The sequence below is a fragment of the Lichenostomus cassidix genome, chromosome 2, assembly GCF_008360975.1.
Source record: "Lichenostomus cassidix isolate B80296 chromosome 2, HeHo_3.0, whole genome shotgun sequence".
Lineage (NCBI taxonomy): Eukaryota > Metazoa > Chordata > Aves > Passeriformes > Meliphagidae > Lichenostomus > Lichenostomus cassidix.
Window position 1 is genome coordinate 19,832,674 of NC_139482.1, and position 18,594 is coordinate 19,851,267.

Consider the following 18,594-nt stretch of genomic DNA (forward strand, 5'->3'; position numbering starts at 1 on the left):
TGGTCCAGTCCTACTACTTAATATTTAATTGTTCAGCCATGAACCTGTGGCCATCTATCAAATTTGACTATTGCAACTTTGCTTTTCCTGTCATCTTGGAGCTCCTATGGCTCCAAATTTCACTTCCATAGACATACAGCTTTTTCCAGCATTCCCCAGCCACACCACCTGGGGATGGCTGGAGACATGTTACCACAGTGTTGCAAAATAAGGCTTGTGCCAGGTGCGAGCAAGACCTGTGTTAGCTAACAGGCCACAGCAGTGCCCTGGGAAGGTGCCATGGGAAAGGTACCTGAGAGGCACAGCTGTGCCCTTGGGCTGTGATAGAATATCGTGAGAAGAATGAGGAGGAATGAGGAGGAACCCTGAGAAGAATGAGGGGAGAACCCTGAGAGTGTGAGAATAAATGTAATAGAATGCAAATAATAACTTTTAGTAGTAAACATAAGCACTTGTAACACTATATAAGCCACGCATACTGTGAAATAAATGGAGCTTGCTTTATAACTCATATTGAGTCGTGTCACTTGCTTCCTTCTTGCCTTCTAACACCACAGACTGTCCATCAGGTCAGCAGGGTAAAATCCATCTTGCATGCATGCACAAAACATATTCCTATTTAAAAAGCAAGCATTTGCATTCAGAAATTAAGCACTTACCTTGAAGCAGTAGCTGCTCTGAGAAGTGGATTGCCATCCCTCTGGGCACAGCAGGCGAGGAGATGCTGTTGGAGGAGGAGGAGGGGGTGTCACTCCCTCCACCAGCTGCTTGCAGAGAAACGTGTTTGTTTCTTCACAGTTCAAAATATCCCATAATCCAGCTGAAGTTCCTGTTGCCATAGCCACACAGCCTGCCTCCTCTCCTTCACAAAACATAAAGTTGTAAATCTTATTAATGACTACATCTTCTCAAAACATCTGCTGGTTTCTCAAGAGTAACCTGTTCCCACTGTGTTTGGATACCAATAGCTCACAATAGCTCATGTGCATTCTCATTAAATTATTACAAGATTTTTTTAATGTAAGTTCCTTTTACATTAAGCTAGAAATCACTCAAAAATACCCATCAAACAACAAAAAGTAAATGACACCAACTGACATGTGCAGTCCCAAGTGATCTTCTGAAAAGAGCTATCACAATCCTTGATTTAATCCCTTTAGCACAAATGGAAAGTTGCATCACCCTTTCTGCTGCATTATGCCAGATGAGCTTCTAAACCACTTTTTAGCTTTCAAACTGTCCCTTTGTGGCTCCCCAGAGCAGGAACTCAGTGGTCCACATGGCACTTACCAGGCATTCCCACATTCCAGTGAGTAAAGGTGACTGGATCTCCACTGGCCCACTTGAATGTTCCCTGCTCTTCCACGTCTGAAAGACCAATCCAGAAGTATTTTTCTGGTTTGAATCCAATTACGGAGGTCAGAAAAGCTTGTTCATACCTGTGAAGAGTAAGCACCAAACTGTTGTATCACATTTTGTCAGAATTTGTTCATTTCTTCAAAGAGTTCATAGCAGCAAATCTGGTAAAGTTAAGGTGATTTGTCAATGTGTATGAAATGAAGCAAGAGTAATTATCTTACTTCTATAGTTCTAATTATCATACAAGATAACTTTAATTTATATTTTGCTAATGTCTAGACTTTAGGATGATTCTACTCACCTTTTGTGCTGCACAATGACCAACACCAGCCAAACAATACTTGAATTAATGAGTATATGTTTCTCATTCTGTATAAATTAGAGCTACAGAGTTTTACTGAGCTTTTTGATAAGGTCTCTATCTTTTTATCTTGTTAGCATGGGGAAAAAAATCGACTTTTATTCTAAAATGGGCACATTTCCATATCCAGCTGTTTCAAAGAAAGGGAAAAAAAGGCTGTAAACTTGAATCTAGAAGAAGTAAATAGTTCCATGTTTAGCTGTTTATTTTTAGTTCAAAAAGTTTTAAAACACTCTGTCAGTCTGGTGTTGTTGTGCAGGTGACACAGTTTTTTAATTCCTGGAGGCAACAACTATGTAAGTGTGAAGTAGCAGTGTCCTGAATATTTGTACTGATGGCCTAAAAGCCCCTGATGTATTGTGCAATACTTCCTCAGCTCTATCAGAAATTTTCCTGGGAAAGAGTGATGTCAGACTAGATAGACATTATGCATCACTGCTAAGTAAGAAGAAATTTCTGTTTAAGCCTTCCATGCTGGTTATGCACATTAAAGGACAAGAATTGTATTTCCATACCTGTCTCTCACGGTAGCCAGGTAACCTTTGTTTTCTTCACAAATTTTTTTTGCATCTGAAAATGTTGCTGGCATCTGCACCAAGGAGTAGCAGTAAAAGCCATGCTTCATCCAGCCCTGTTGGTGTTGAAGCAGAGATGTGCAGAGAGGCTGTCAGACTGCACAGCTTTGTGCACTTCCAAAAGCCACCTTAATACCATACCCCAAGTCAAAACTGATCTCAGAGGCCATGAAACTACACCAAGAAGATAATCAAACATAGGTTTTGTGACCATAGCTCTGTGTCTTGTCTCTTGATACAGGACACACAAGGGGTGTGTCCTGTATCAAGATATACAGGAGATAAGACATAATCACACAGAGAGCCACGGTTATGCCTTGAGGTGGCAACCACAGCCACAGCCACTTTGCAGCTCCCTGTGTAAAGCTTGCTCTGCCTTCTCATTGCATAAGTGGTGTTGCAAGAGGTTACAAACAATTTGCAAAACAGTCAGCTCAAATATTCCTGATTCCTGTGGCAGACTGGTTGAACTGAGAAGGCTTGCAGCCCATGACACATGTGTTAGAGCCTGAAAAGAATGTTCTGCAGAAAGTGGTTTTTATGGATGCAGTTACCAGTTCTGCTGTAGGAGAGAGTTGAGCAAAGTACTCTCGTTAGGGAATAAACAAAATAAGTCAATCTACATTTCCGTTAAATAAAGCAAAAGTTTCCCTTTTAGTCTAAGTATCAATACATATAAAATTAACAGTTTTCTAGGCTCCAGCAAGAACAGTCAAAATAATTTACTTCTGTCATAATTATTGTCATGGGAGTGAAAGTAGTGTGCAATGACCTTTTGCTGCTTTTGTTTTACACTTACTTTCTGGCAGCCTGGGTAAGTAACTTCAACTTCCCCTGATTCTTCAGCCAAGGGTTTCCTTTTACAGATGTAGCCTAATTTCATTCCACAGTGACTGTCAGCCCAGGATCCATCCTAAGAAGAAACCACAAAGAGAAGTAAAAGCTAGAGACAATTCAGATCCAATAAGAATATTCACCATCATCAGAAAGAACCCTTCTCTCTTCCTATGGCTGAGACTGTTTTAGCTCTCTTCCTTGCCTTGGTTTTTCCCTCAAATTCCCAAATACATACAGTAAGGGCCACATTTCCTTAGAGGTGTGAGAATGACAGCTGGATGTATTAAAGATTCAGGGACTGAGGAGAGCAGGAAGGAAACATTTGGTTCCACTCCATTCTCACCAGCACAGCATCTATTATGTTCATATAACCAGATGACTGGCAAGGAAATGCTGGATGAACTAAACAGAAAATAAGAAAAAATATCTTGTGTAGGTCTTTTTCCACAGCAGGACTTTTTCCACAGCATGTTTTTTTAATAATGAGTATAAAACAAGATAAAATTTGGATTTTGTGCCTCCAAAGTAGCTCTAAAATCCATACATTTTAATTGTTTTACGGGGAAAAATGAGAAAGTCCCTGGTCCAAAAATCCATTCCACTATGATCAGTCATGTTCAATGTGGATGATGAGATATTTCAGGTGGCAACTGTCTCAGAGAGGACCAAGTCTCCATGCAGTGCACTGCTTCTGGTGCTCCATCACTCACCTTCCTAGATCTGGTCTCAAGTCTCCCTCCACACTAAGATATCCTAAATTAAACCAAGCTCATAAATACTTTTAAAACTATCATTCCTCTTTTTTGCTCCTTTTTTGCGGCTTTTTTTTTTTTTTTTTAAATCATAGATGTTTTGCTTTTTGGGCGCACAAAGGACAGAAACAAGTGTGAGAGTCAGGGATGGATTTTTACCTCTCCCTTCATAACGATGCAGTCTGCCTCATTCCAAGTGTGGGCTGGCTCTCCACGGTGCCATTTGGTATAAGTCACAGGTGTGCCATCACTCCATTCAAAGTACATTTGAACCCTGAAGTCATTTAGACCAATCCACAGCTCATCATCTGGCTCTGGGAATACAAAGATAATTGTAGGTATGGGTATATCTTATAATGTTCTCATATATAATAATATGTTATAATAATCTCATATCCCCTTTTGACTGGAGAAGAACTTAAAAAAAAAAAAAAAGTCATGGTTACAATGATTAAATGAATAATAGCAACAGTATAATCCCAGATTAAAATAAGAAAAGGTGACCTGCAGGAATACTCACTATACCCAAGCTGTGACACTGTAAAACTGTACTCTTCAATATTATGAATACTGGCCAGGTCTCCATCTTCTTTCCTACAGGAAGACTGGGCTTCAGGCCATATTTTTGGTGTTCTGTAAATTCTGTAGCAATGGCCTGCGTAGGGCACCCAGTCCCTGGGGCACTTGACAGGCTTTAAATCACCTAAAAAAAAAAAAATTCATTGATGAGCAGTCCTATTCAGTGTTTCAAAAAGAAAATTACCTATTCTGAGCTGAATTTGAAATTTTGGAGCACATACTGGAAGAGGAGAGAAGCCAAAGTCTGGAGGTAGAAAGCTTACAAAGCAGACTTTTCCCTTCCATTTGGGCTTGGAGCTCCCAACAAATAATTTTACAAGATAAAGTAAATACTGAGTAATTTGGCATGCAAATGTGCAGGGCACAACTCCACATTAAATCCCTCTCAGTGAGGCTCTGGGTACAGCCATGTTCTACAGAAAAGGACCTCTTTTCCTCCTCAGGGACTCTATCATGGTGAATCTTGTAGATTTTTTAAATTTTTTTCTCTGGAAACACCAGGTATTCAGGAGCCAATTGGAGCTCCTACACAGCCCAAATCATATATCAGAAAGTCCAGACACAATCATGTTATACTAGAAATGTTATACCAGAAATTCCAGCTGCACAGAAATGCCACACACTTCGTTCAGCACCTATTTCTAGGTATGAATTTAGTATGGCCAGCACCCCTCCCATTGCTTGGAAAGTTCACCTGCTCTGTACCTTCAGAGCAAACTGAAGAGGGGAGAATGTGTGCCCAGCATTGGTGTGTGGTCAACCACTTTGTCTGATGCTCCCTGGATGTGCTTTGGACCAAATTGCATTCCCCTAAGCAACACCCAGACATGGTTTGGACATTAGCAGGGTCAGAAACCTTTCCTTGTGAACTGCCTGGATGCAGCCAGAAAGTACAGGATATGCATGTGCCATGCATGCCCTGAGCTATATAGTCTTATGTATTCATATATATTAGGGGAGGGAGGTATTGTGAAATTAGTTGCATGCTGGGAACTCCAGGTGGAGGAACTGCACACCTATTTCTTCACATAGCTAAGACCTAGTCTGGCTCAAGTGGAAAGGGAACTCAAATGGGGAAAAGTTCCAGATGCATATTCTGATTTTTTTCTTTTCGGAATAGAACAAAAAGGGTCAGAAAGAGCAGGGGAGCATGAGCTCTGGCTCACATCTTTTAGCAGGACATAGTTTTAGAGTGCATTTCAGGGAACAGGATATTAATCAATATTTCATGGTCGGGATTACATGGCTAAATGCCTAATCCTGCCTTCTTTGGTACCTTGGGCTCTTTTCAAAACCATGAACAACATTTAGACATCATCTTTAAAACGAGCTAGAAAATTAAAGTCTTCTCAGTATTTGGTCCAAGTCGACAAGTACAATCCTTCTGTTTTGCCATTTCTTGTATGGCATCTTCACAGTATTTCTCACTGACTGTGAAAATAGCCTTAGCTTTTGATAAGCATACCTGAGGAAATGGGGAAAGAATCCAAGGAGGTGTTTCTCTTTTGGCAGATATATCCCAGTTTCCGATCACACGCCTGGTTTTCCCATTTGCCATTTCTGCCTTGGAAGGTGCCACATATTTTTCCAGATTCCACAGAAGGATTTCCTTTAAAAAAGAGGAACAGGATCCTACTGTTAACAGTGAAACTTTTCACCTCCTCTTGTGGGGAGCTGTGCAAGACTTTTGCAGCTGCAAAGCCACACAGGTATTATTCTTCAGAGTGGTAATTCCCAAAAGATGTGACAAGGGAGCATCACTGGGAATGGCCAAGAGGAGAGGGGAGGCAAAGAAACCTTGGCCCAGATGTTGATCATCATTTAAGAAAAGTGCACTTACCTGGAGCCCAGTTAAGGTATCTGAAAGGAATTCCCCCAGCCCACTGCCAGCCACTGCCAAGTGCATTGTAGAGACCAGTCCAGAGCTTTGCATTGATGCCCAGGTCACTAGTGAGCCCTAAACAGCCAAAAGAAACAAACAGTCAGGTTATTAAATGCCTCTGATTTTTTAAAGTTATTAAAAAGCCTGGGAATGATATTTTAAAATCACACTTTAAAACATGAGGGATTTTTTTTTTATTTAAGTATAATTATTTCCACTATTTTAATACAGGATTTTGTGAGAAAGGGACAAGCTCTTTTACGAATGTAACTGAGACCTATTTTTATGAGATAAAAAAAAGTATCAATGTTAAAGCTTTGGAACTGATTTACATTTAAAACTGTGCATTATTTTTTCCATATTTTAGGGGATTTTCTACTTTACCTAATAAATACATTTCTTCACGAAGGTCTGTGATACTTAATAATTCTGCATTCTGCTGCTGGCAGCTTTTTCTTGCTTGGTGCCATGTCAAAAGTGACTCTGAGTTTATCTGATATCGGGTTTCTGTCACAGGATTTGTTTTCCAAAAATTTTTGTGGGTGGTGTCTATAAAAGATGATACCAACAATTTGACAAGATAATCATATTTACCAACACAAAAAATAATATCTTTGCCACAGACTAAAACTATACAACTGTGTGATATGATAATTTTTTACATATATTTTGTTTCACACAAATATACTTTGTCCAATCAATATTAACAATATGTCAACCATATAAGGAATTATTTATCCTTACAAACCTAATTTTTCTACATTGAACCTGTTCCTTTTTGTTTGTATAACTCATCTACTTCTCTCACATTTCAGTCACATTAACCCACTCACTGATATATTCTCCCTCTACAAGTATTTCTCTATTCACTGTACAGATGTTTTGGTCTCCACACCTGTTTCTTACCCTCAGACTTCTCTTATGCTCTTCCAGACACCTCGACGTGACAGGAATTATGGTTTCCACACAATCACATGTGAAGTGGGGATGAAGGGGCAGGGAATTTGTGTTGGGGTCATTGGAAAGCTGTTTTGGATGATCTGTAGGTGTATGGAAGCACTGGAGCACTGCAGGCAGGTGAAGGTCACTGCATGTGTCCTGCACCCTTCCCTTCACTAAAACCTCCTGTTCTCTCCTCCATCCTATAATACACCACAGTCACCTGATGTATCTCACCTTCCTCACCCACTGCACTTCTTCCTGTCTTGAAACCCACTCCTAGGGGTTTTCTCTTCCTTTATCCAGCAGTCCCAGTAACCACCCTCAGATTACTCCCTGTCTGTCCCAGTCTTGGGAACACTGCAGGACAGTGAGAGTGAAGAGCAGATGCCTCATTTCCTCATTGCACAGCTCACCAGTGAACTAGGAGAGGCAGAACTCAGCTCACTGTCCATTGCTGCTTCCCCATCCCTAGAAGCTTTTGACCATGACAGTGGGCACTTTAGCTTAACTTTTCCTGAGATTTTTATAAATAAATTACCTTTTAGTGGACAGTTTCCAAACAACTGGTCTTTGTCAAAATCTGAAGAAGTTGCACACCAGAGGGACTCTGCATCACCCCTCCGAGGGATGCATTCAGCATACCATTTCCCCTGGTGCTTGAAAGGGAACACACAGGGTGCACCAAAGGCATTTCCTCCCAGGGTGTAGATATCTATGGAGGGAAGCAGAGATCAATATTCAACAGTCAGTTGGTTTCAGGCGCTCACCACAGTGACACTCACAGGCAGCTTTCCATGGACAAAGCTGAGTTGTGCAGGACTCAGTACAGCAGTACTTTGTTACCCCAAACCTTTATGAGGCTGTTGTGCCAATCAGGTATAACAGTGGCAAAATATTCAGCAGTAAGACTCAGACACTTAATTGGGCCTTAACTAATTTCTGTCTAACCTTTCCATGCCATTTCTTTCTGGACTACTGTGTCAGAGGTCCCTATGACCCAGGTTCTCCCATGGCATACATACTTCTGTCCTTGCATAATGTACACATTCCTTTTTTTTTTTTTTTTGCCTTGTATGGTTGAAAAAAACTTGGAAAGGAGGTATCAATAATATTTTTATTAGTCTTCATAAGAGGAAATTATGTCTTAAATTTGCAAGTGACTGTGCTGGGAAGTGCTTCTTCCATTTCTATCCAGTCTACTTTGCTGCTGTCTGCACAAAATTATGACAAACATCCTTCCTGTGGAACAACTGTCATGCACAACAAAAATTTATTCCTTTGTTATTTGAATTCCCAACCTGCCAGTGTCAAAATAGAAAGGACATTGATCACTAGATCCTGAATGTCACTCTACATAGTGCAAGAGCCATAAAATTGTAGGAAAAGGAGATCTTATTCTCTAGTGGTCCTTTTCCAGGGTGATAAAACATTGCATTCTAAACCATTAAACACCATTTTTCCTTTTGTGTTTTCTATTTTTTCTTTTTACTAGGCCTGGGAAACAGTAGTTAAATAATATTAATGGTAGATTCCATTTATGTAAATTAGAAATTAACTTCTTAGAGTTCATTAGTGGTCAAAGCAAATAGTAGCAACAATAAAAACTAAGTATCTCTTAGTTTTTAATCATCTCTTCTACATATTGATCAGATATATTTTGAAACAGTCATAGACTTCCTTTTCCTGTTGCTGTACAAACAGAATTCCCATTCTTCCTTATGATTACATCATAGGCCTTTGTCATTTTATTCTATCATTTGAAAGAATTGCACTTTACAAACTATGCAGAAATGTATATAGTTATATTTGCTGAAAAGTATACAGATACATTTGCCTTTCATCTCTACCCCCTATTTATGTTAACTCTTCTGCTGATATCACTGTAAGAAAATAGTTGCTGCCTGTCAAGCAGGCAGTGGAATGCTTTGTGGATAGGGGCAGTTAAGTTACCTAGAAATAGAGGTGGAATTTCAGTACTCACCCTCGTAGCGCTGAGAGCACACACTGTCTGCACTTCCATGGATTTTCCACCTGCTTCCTTTGCTGGGTGCTTTGGACAGCCTGATTTTCTTCCCCTTCCCCTTGCCGTAGTTGAGAAATAAATCCTTGCCGTGGGTTGCAACAGTCTCGTTTCTGCACTCCCACCACTGGAGCTCATTGGTCCTGTTGCAGGATTCCAAGGTGATGGCAGCCTCGTCGTCCTTGGCGAGCACCCCCAGGCACAGCTTGAGTGCCATGCTCAGCAGCTGCGTGGGAGAGACCCACCTGAACTTTTGAAACTCATCACGCTCATCACAAGTGGTAGTTATGACTGAGCTAGAGTTCTGAGCTTGGGCACAGAGCTTGCTGTCTTCATTATAGATTGAAAATATTTCCTTACCTATAAAATAAAATCATAATGCAAACATTTGAGGAGAGGTTTCTCAGGAGATAAAGGCAGTTACTTGCTATATGACAGTCTGCTACAAAAAAAAGTATGTATAGGTCATAAAGAAAGAAATCAAGGGAGGTTAATCAAAATTTTGAAGGATATTTATGAAAATATTCTTAAAAGTAAAAGACACTGAAGCTGAAGACACAGCTCTTTTAAGAGACATTGCTCTTCATATCCCTCCTTAAACCAAAGTGGTCTCAAAATGCATGTCAAAAACTACCTTCACTACACTTCATAATTTCTTCAAATTTCCATCACAGCATATTAAATGGGCTTTAATTCTTCAAGTAAAGGGACTTTTTTGCTTTAGAGCTACTAAAAATGGTTTAAATACTCAAAATTAAATATTTTTTTATTTGGTCCAGAATGACATTGTGTTTTTCAGCTCATCAAGAAAGTAGTGTGTTTTTCATTTTTGGTCAATTATCTTATAAACTTTTAGCGTCGGTGCAAAAAGTAATTTCTTCACCCATTTTTATTTGTATGTTTCTCAGGAGGGAAGCCACAACTTGCAGCATCATCAGTTCTGAGCATAGTTAAACTAAGCCAATATCCTAAGTGCTATTAATAACTACATTTGTAAACAGAAATGTGACACGCTGCACAGCAGGGTTTTGTTTCTTAAGATCACCTTCAATAACGGGGTTTCAACTTCAGCCTGCTCCAAATCTTCACTCTTTTTGCCGCTCAACTTGCATCCCTTCACTCCCTTCTAAGTGACAGGCAATATCATCCAGCTCACTTAGCCGTGCCATTGAGTTTTACCCAAGGTTTCTTGCCAAGTGAAATGGCATAAATACTTAAGTAAGCCTTCATAACCCTCCCCATCCCAAAGCTGCCAGGGAGCTTTGGTTGAACAGCCTTGGTGTTGCTCTGAAAGGTTACAGACCAGAACAAGCCAGATAACATTTTCCCCAGCAGAGCTCTCCTGATGCAGAGGTTCTTGGGAAGGTTATTAGAGGATAGGTTGGAGCTGGCTTGGTCTCTCCCAAAGCATGCACAGAAGAAATTGTCCTGTGGTGGATTAGATGACTGGTGCATTGGCTTCTCCTTGCTGCCATTCAAGCAATAGCACTGGGCTCCACATGGAAAAAGACACAGTTTTTTCCTCCTCTCAGCAGTAAGAGGGTATGAAATCTCTTCATTCACAGAGGACTTTAAGGTCCCTCCTAAAGCTGTCAGCTTGGAAACAAGATTTCAATATCCACTGATCAGTGTGCTGTGGTCTGTATGAGCTGCCCAAGAAACTCATAGCACACATCAGCCAGTAGCTCTGTGCATTCTGACAGTTCCTTCCTCTGTACTTCTGAGCTCTTCCAGCCTCTGATGGAGTAAATTGAAATCAGCTTTTGCCTGCATTCAGCTTTCTCAGTTTCAAGAATCAGCACTGCCAAGGTTATGCCCACATCTGTTGGCATATTTGTTTCATTCATGCACTGCGTTGAAGCCTGGGTTAAGGAAAGAGAATGCCTATGCAGATACCACCAGACTTCAAAGATAAAGAAAACTTTTCAAATTCTGTGCTGTAACTAGATCTAAATTCACTGCCCACTAAGGGAGATCATCTAGAAGGCATGTTAAAGAACTTGAAAACCTCTGCATTCAGCAGAGGACAAAGACTTACCAGACATTTGAAGAGATGTACTAATGGAGAGAAGAAAAATCAGGGACAAGTAGAGAGACATAGCAAATATTTCTCTCCTTTCTCCCCTTCACCTCGTATTGATGCTAAAGATCAAATCAGTGCCTTGCAAGAAAATCCCTCTGCACTGAAGTGGATTAACAAACCCTTTTTAAGAACCAACTGATACAGGGAAGTTCTGAGCTTCAAATAAGGAACTGTGTCATGTCACATGAGTAATTTTGAAATAATATATTAATGAGTTAACTTTGCTTTCTAAGCTAGTTTCTCTAGTGTATAAAAGTTTGCCATGGAAATATGAGATCTAACAGGTGACATTTTAGCGTGGATTTTTAAGACATACCTTATATGTCAGAATCATATTCGCAAAAAGGTGAGATGACTGTCTCATTTGCAGAATAAATGAAAGAAATAAAAAAAAGAAGAGGAAGATTTGTCTATATTAATACATGATGACAAAGCCAGAGTGCAATGCAGTACTGTGAAAAATCAGCTGGAACACCATGCAAATCAAATAACTACAACTATTGATTCAGAGAGAGCCAGAATTTTCCATGCCTGCAATTCCATAGAAAAGAGAAATATGCTGTAGAAAGTAGGATCTGTGTTCTTCTGAAGACAGATTCTTTCTTTCTATTCTAATAAAATTCTTTCTATTCTTTCTTTTGCTCCATTCTTGACTATATGCAGGAGTAATTACGCAATGGATAGCAACAACTGAAGAAATTTGCTAAAGAAACCTGCAAATGGAAAATATTGAATCTTCAGTTATTGCTAGTGATGAAAATGAAACTGATAAGGAATACTGCCTCATTTTTCATCCCACTAGTCTGTGAAAGTTCGCACCACATATAGTATACAGCTTCAGGCATTCTGACAAAATTCTGAAAAGGGACTCCTCTGGAAGCTTTAAGTCAGTTTTTGCTTATGAATTTTGAAAAATTGTATTTGCCATACCTCCAGGAGAGGCTGGTATGGGATACCTTCCCCAGCTTGCATCTGCAGCAAAATTGCTGCTGTTGCAGGTACTGAAAACCCTGGACACCCTCATGAAGATGTGGGATTTTGCTTCTATTACTCTGACACAAATGCAGATGAACGACCCACGGGGTCTAAAGAGGTACACAGGGAATTAGAGTAGAACAAAACCACAACAGTGAGGGAGAATGGTGGGACCTGAAGGCCAGCAGACACAGCTAAAGCAAAGCCATGCAAAGAATGGGAGCCTGGAAAGGATACTGAGACCTGAGGAAAATGGAAGAAACTAGGTCATCTCCACAAAGCAGTAGAATCCATTTATTTAGTAAGTTATGATCCATATGTAAGTCTGCACTGAGTCTGGAGTCAAGCACTCTGCTACTCCTCAGCACTGCAGTGCTTGAATGTGCAACCTTAATTTTCCAACTTCCTTCCTTCCTTGTTCAGGAGGAAGAGAAATGTGTCCTGTGGTTCTGCTGTATAAAACATCTCGGAATATCCAGAGCTCTCAGGAGGCAACAAGTACAATTACAACAGAGAAAAAGTAACTAGCTCTGCTCTGAAGAAAGATCAGTGGTTGGTGAAGGACTGCCATTGACAATCTGTTGAGAGAGGCTGAAAAAGTGTAAAGCATACCACAGTCAGCTTTACCTCGGTGTTTGTGTGTTTGCCTGAGCAGATTGCATCACAGCCTACAAAGTGGGAAAGAAAACCAGAGGACTGCAAAGATGTGCTCCAGGATCTGCCATTTGGCAAGGCACAGCCTGACATTTAAAAGTGGCGAGGAACAAAAGCTGCTGGGGTTTGTGTTGAGTCAGCATTGTTCCTTTGGCAATCTCTGCTCCCAGGCAGGAAGTCACACTCACAGTGTGCAGATTCACCACCTTTCTTCTGAAGTCCGAACTTTTTCAGAGAAAAGGGGAAATGAGAATTGAACACAAGAGTATCAAGAAACATAGCAATGTGAAGGCACAAAACTTTACATGCCACTGAGCATTGCTATCAATTCATTCCTCAGGTGCCCACAGAAATGCATGGGTGAGCCCATCTGCATTCAACAGAAAGCTTCTCTACAGAAACCAAGCAATTAATTAAAAAAAAAAAGACTGGTATTAAAATATGAAAGTAACTTAGTGACTATTTAGCCAGTCTTATTTAGATTTAAATCCAGAATCCCCACATATAGCACAATCACAGTTTCCAACTGCAAACATTTATTTTTTTAAAAAGACGTACTCTAAACCCCAGTAGAAACTTTCTAGCCTAAAAAAAGAAAAAGAAAACAGATTGAACAACCTTTTCATTTCTCTATTTTTATGCTACATAATCAATTTTTTTTCTTTAATTTTTCTAAACCACCTGATCAAACATGGGAAATCTTGGCAGTATCAGAGGATTATAGACATGAATTACTAGAGATCACTTAAAAATTTTATTTGCTTTTGTATTCATATTCACTTAGTCATACTATTCATCATCTTGATTATCAAGGAATTGTTTTCCTTGTTTTTACAGCAAGTATGTTTCAGAAAATCAAGAACCCAATTCCTTTGTGAATGTGTGTGTATACATATACATATATATGCTAAAAACAGCCTGAGATCTTCCCTAACCAGTGTCATCTACTTGGGAGACAAAGTAAGAGATCACAAGAGCAACAGTTTGATTTTATGGCACCTAACCAACCCCAACATGAATAGCAGTTAGTAGTAGAAAGTGGTTGAAAGATTTGGTGAAGGATAAGAATACATAAAATATAAAATTATGGTGTGTCCATATGAACATGAATCATTTCCAATGACACATCTGTTTTCCAGCCAGATAGGGAAGCATATTTTACCTGTCTCTGTTCCTAGGTAAAAGCCTTCCATTTGATTTTATATTAATTAGATATTGTTTAAAGTGTTCAAGCTTGTTGGTTTCTCTACCTCCCATTCAAAAACTTCTCTTAGAGCTTGTGTATAAAGTATCAGTGCTTACTACTGCTTACTGCATGGAACTGTAATGATTTCTTGTGCTGTAAATGCTACTGTTTCCATGTTAATCTTTTAGTGGGAAATTTGCTTCAATTTCATCTAGTTGAAATACACCTTAAATTAGCTCATCCTCTGAAAATCTTTCAAGTCTTTTTCATTCACATTCTTTCTAAAATGAGCAGGCTAAGTAGCTCCATCTTCAGAGTAGGGCTTCTTACTTAGAGCCTTCTCTATTTTTTTCTGTACCTGTTTGGACAGGAGAGCAGAGCTGACACAGCATTTCACAGAAGCACCTACATCTACTGCCAGCTATTAACTAGCATGACATTGTTATTTCTCTTCAAGTCAAAGATGGTGCTGGATTTCAGGAAGAATAAGTAGATGGATGAGCTCAGAACTATCCAGGATCAGAACTATCCAGGCTCCAGTAGCTGAATTCCCTCCTTGACACGTTTTTAGTGATGCACCAGATAAGTATGGCAAAGAACCAGAAATGAGACATCCCCTCTATTTTTATCTTCTTTGCAATCATACCTTTGTATATGTGCATGGGAATAAAGGTTATCTGGAAGAACAGCTCAGTGTACAGATACCATTTTAAGATTGTGCAGGGCCCTAGAACAGGACTGAGCTTTCTTTAGGTAGCGACTGCACCTCTTTGTTGTTTGCTCAACAGCCAGCACAGCGAGGCTGGGATTCCAGCCAGGCTCTCTTGGCCTTTCATTGTCCCTTTCACATTAATTTCTTCCTGGCCCCACTTCTCCATATAACTGAAACAACATGACCCTTAGCATCATTAATCAGTCAAGAGCTTTCTATCATGAGCCACATCAGATGGCACAAAAAAATTAAAGCTACTATTCCTTGAAAATACATGCTTAAACAACTGCACATTAAAAACAGAAACAGCAGTAGGAGCAGGGCAAGGAAATAACTGGGAGAAAAAGAGTAGAGCCAAAGAAAAGGAGTTAATGGACAAATTTTCTCATCTTACCTACATATATATGTAATTTAAGATTTTTACTAAATCCCTCAGCTCGCATTTTTGTTTTATCTTTGAGCAGATAATCCTGGGACAGATTCAGGAAAATATGGTTAATATAATACTTGATCACAACTTTTGATGGAATGTCCCCACAGTGATATCAGTGATCTCCTTTTTCACTGTATCATGTTACAGTGTCTTATATAGAAAAGACTATAAAATGAAAACCTATTTTAAAAATCAAAGCTAGTTACTGTTTATTTCACAGCAAAATCTGAAACCACAAAATCAATCCTTGCAAACCTTTGTATGCAAGTGAGGAATCATGCATGATTTACATTTTATAGGATCTACAAAAATTAGGAATATAAACTCCACATTGGAGAAATCTAATATTTCCATAAATAGTAGCTGATTTAACCATTTTACAAAGTAAATAAAATCAGTAGTAACTACTATATTGGTAAAGCTAAATTGTTCTTGACTTGCAGCACACACCCCACAAACCTATGCTACTTTATTGAGATTCCATAGAGAGCAGCACCAACATGTGATCACCATAACAGCTATCCAGAAACCTTCTGGTCCTGGAAACCTTCAGAACAAGCATAGGCAACATTCCTCCCTCTCCTCAGTAACTGTTGTCCTCATAAAAAGGAAGTTTTGCCATGACCTTCATCAGCTCTCACCAACAAACCCACTTGTGGCCAGCCAGAACTCTGGCGGTTAATATCAACCACACTTTCCCACTCCAGAGGCCTGCGTCCAGATTCTACCTGATGAAATCCTAGAATACATAAATTACAAGATCTACATAAGATACATTGGTTTTCTGTGTTGTATGAAGTTGAGGGAACTGAAATATCATAAAGGTCTTTTTCCCTTGTCCTCTAGTGACTATGGCTGTAGTTAAATCCATGGGAGTGCTTGAAAGATGGTAGAATTAGAGAGATTTTCCTGAATAACTTTGTTCAATAGCATGATTTGAAATAAGTCTGATGCAGAAACTTCAAATCTTGTGTGCGTTCTTCAAGTGGATCTATCCACATTTTACTTCCTTTATTGCATCCATTTCAATTGTTCCATTTAATAATAAGTCAACATTATCACTTTTCTTAAGACCTGCATTCACCAGTGTGATCATTACGTCCTGAGATCTGAAATCTTACACCTTATATAATGGCTACAAAATAAAGTAACTGCAGTATATGACATTATACACACAGAAACAGACTAGTACAGTAATTGCACATGAGAAAATACCTTTGGCTTAATTCCAATTGCATAATTTTAATAAAACAAGGCACATTTTATTACATTACATTTTATATTACATATTACATTACAATTTTTTTTGTTACATTACAGTGTTGCATGTTCGTTCCGTTCTATGTTGGTCACAAGATCCTTTGTGTCACTAATTTCAGGGACTGTATCACCATTAAAATACAAATTATTCTCAAAGCTGTCATTTGTTGGCAAACAATTCTTTCTTCTGTTGTAGAAGAGGTAACCTGCAAGGCCACTTCCAACTAGGATGATGGCAATAACAATTCCTACTACTCCTGTTTTACTGTGGTTCAGAGTGGAAGACTTCTCGTCCTTTGTCATGGCTGAAAACAAATAGGGAGAAATCAAGAGAATGCTGCATACTCTTTATCTGATTATTGGAAAGAAGTTTTTTAGAATGCATGATCTTTTAAGAGAAAGTGCTTAATTTGTTTCCAAGTAACAAGAGACAAAAGTAGCAATGTAAAATAACTTGATTTTAAATCACTAACATTGCATGCTAGATCAAGAATTATTTTTTAAAATCTGCATTTGGATACCAGATGGAGTATATTGTATACCACTGGGAAACAATTGCATCCCAGGAAACAGGTACAACACTTGGGTATATCAGAAAAGTTAAGAGATATAATACAGAATAAGGTTTTTTCAGTTTATGATCACATGTGGGACAGTTTTTTTTCTACTTGAAAGATAATATTCTTACCCTTTGTAGGTAATTCAGCTGGTGGCATTTCAGATGCTGGTGGCATTTCTGTTACTGGAACTTGAAAATATTGAAAAAAAAGTTTTTGTATTATTATTTTATTTATTTCTACATTATTCATTATTTATTTCTATATTTAGAAGATACTGAAAATCATGGTCAGATAAATATACAGTAATACAAACCACTAAATAGTGAAAACACTTGGGTTCAGTTCATACTAAATTATATATACCTAAGGCATAGCACAGTGGTCTAGTGTATTCTGGTCAAATATGTAATTATTTACATAAACTAGCAGAAAAGAAGAAATATCAAAAAGCTCCATGAAGACTGATCCAGCCATCACAGTGAAACTGCAAGAAAAGCTATACAGCATCTTGAGGATAGACATGGTCAAACATAATCCTCAATATAATGAAAAACTCTTGCAGTACTTGTTAATACAAACAGAGCAAGTATAATAAATCTGTTTTGCCAAAACACTTTGATGGCTTACCTGCATAGACACTTGAAATCACATGTGAATTTCAAAGTGTCCTAGCAAGTATCACATCCAAACTATAATAGGTTTGTAGTTCATTTCAATTTTAACCTCTGGACCATGAAATATGGCTTGCTGGGTAAATGGGCCACCATTTAAGATGAAGATCTTTATTTTTTCATGTGGACATAAAATCAGTTTATAACTAAATCTTGAATCAATGCATCATGTTTCACTCTGAAAAAGGTGATCTCAGGAATTTAAATTATTTTTACCAGTCCCCACTTAAATCTTCTCCACAGTGCTTCCCAGTGACGGAACAGAGGGTTTGGGCAGCAAATGAAACACAGAAGTTCCCTCTGAACATCAGGGAACACTTTTCAATGGTGAGGGTGACTGAGCACTGGTACAGGCTGCCCAGGGAGGTTGTGAATTTCCATCCTTGGATTTTCACTACAGGCCCCTGTAAAAAGTCCCTCTCCAGCTCTCTCATGAGCCCCCCTTAGGTACTGAAAGGTGCTCTAATATCTCCCTAGAGCCTTCTCTTCTCCAGGCTGAGCACCTCCTCATTTATGAAATAAAGTTAGATACTTTATGGAATAGATCTGCTACAGAACTCAAATTACTATGGTAAAAATGACCTCAATAAATGGATCAGAAAACAGCATCTATACCATGGGAAGAATTCAGTTACATTTTTGTTTTTCAGCCTCTTCAGAAAATAGCAAACATAACCAGCAATAGCCAGTGCAACTCAGTAAAACCATGCTTCTAACACCCCATTTATTAGTCTATAGCTATTTAATAGTTTG

At 38.9% G+C, this 18,594-nt stretch overlaps 2 protein-coding genes across 2 annotated transcripts in view; both read right to left on the reverse strand.

Annotated features, from left to right (window-relative positions):
• Positions 1 to 11,533, reverse strand: part of LOC146440915 (macrophage mannose receptor 1-like) — a 32,021-nt gene extending 20,488 nt beyond the window's left edge. Inside the window, exons 1-12 of the mRNA XM_085050587.1 lie at positions 11,346 to 11,533; positions 9,269 to 9,667; positions 7,826 to 7,999; positions 6,730 to 6,894; positions 6,304 to 6,420; positions 5,929 to 6,072; positions 4,405 to 4,587; positions 4,044 to 4,198; positions 3,095 to 3,208; positions 2,236 to 2,351; positions 1,291 to 1,439; positions 660 to 862 (exon numbers count right to left, since the gene is read on the reverse strand). Of these exons, the coding sequence (XP_084906713.1) occupies positions 660 to 862; positions 1,291 to 1,439; positions 2,236 to 2,351; positions 3,095 to 3,208; positions 4,044 to 4,198; positions 4,405 to 4,587; positions 5,929 to 6,072; positions 6,304 to 6,420; positions 6,730 to 6,894; positions 7,826 to 7,999; positions 9,269 to 9,667; positions 11,346 to 11,406 (1,980 nt within the window). The 5' untranslated portion in view covers positions 11,407 to 11,533. The remainder of the gene's footprint in view (positions 1 to 659; positions 863 to 1,290; positions 1,440 to 2,235; positions 2,352 to 3,094; positions 3,209 to 4,043; positions 4,199 to 4,404; positions 4,588 to 5,928; positions 6,073 to 6,303; positions 6,421 to 6,729; positions 6,895 to 7,825; positions 8,000 to 9,268; positions 9,668 to 11,345) is intronic.
• Positions 11,534 to 16,326: 4,793 nt separating this feature from the next.
• Positions 16,327 to 18,594, reverse strand: part of LOC146440916 (macrophage mannose receptor 1-like) — a 54,097-nt gene continuing 51,829 nt past the window's right edge. Inside the window, exons 29-30 of the mRNA XM_085050586.1 lie at positions 17,299 to 17,358; positions 16,327 to 16,915 (exon numbers count right to left, since the gene is read on the reverse strand). Of these exons, the coding sequence (XP_084906712.1) occupies positions 16,665 to 16,915; positions 17,299 to 17,358 (311 nt within the window). The 3' untranslated portion in view covers positions 16,327 to 16,664. The remainder of the gene's footprint in view (positions 16,916 to 17,298; positions 17,359 to 18,594) is intronic.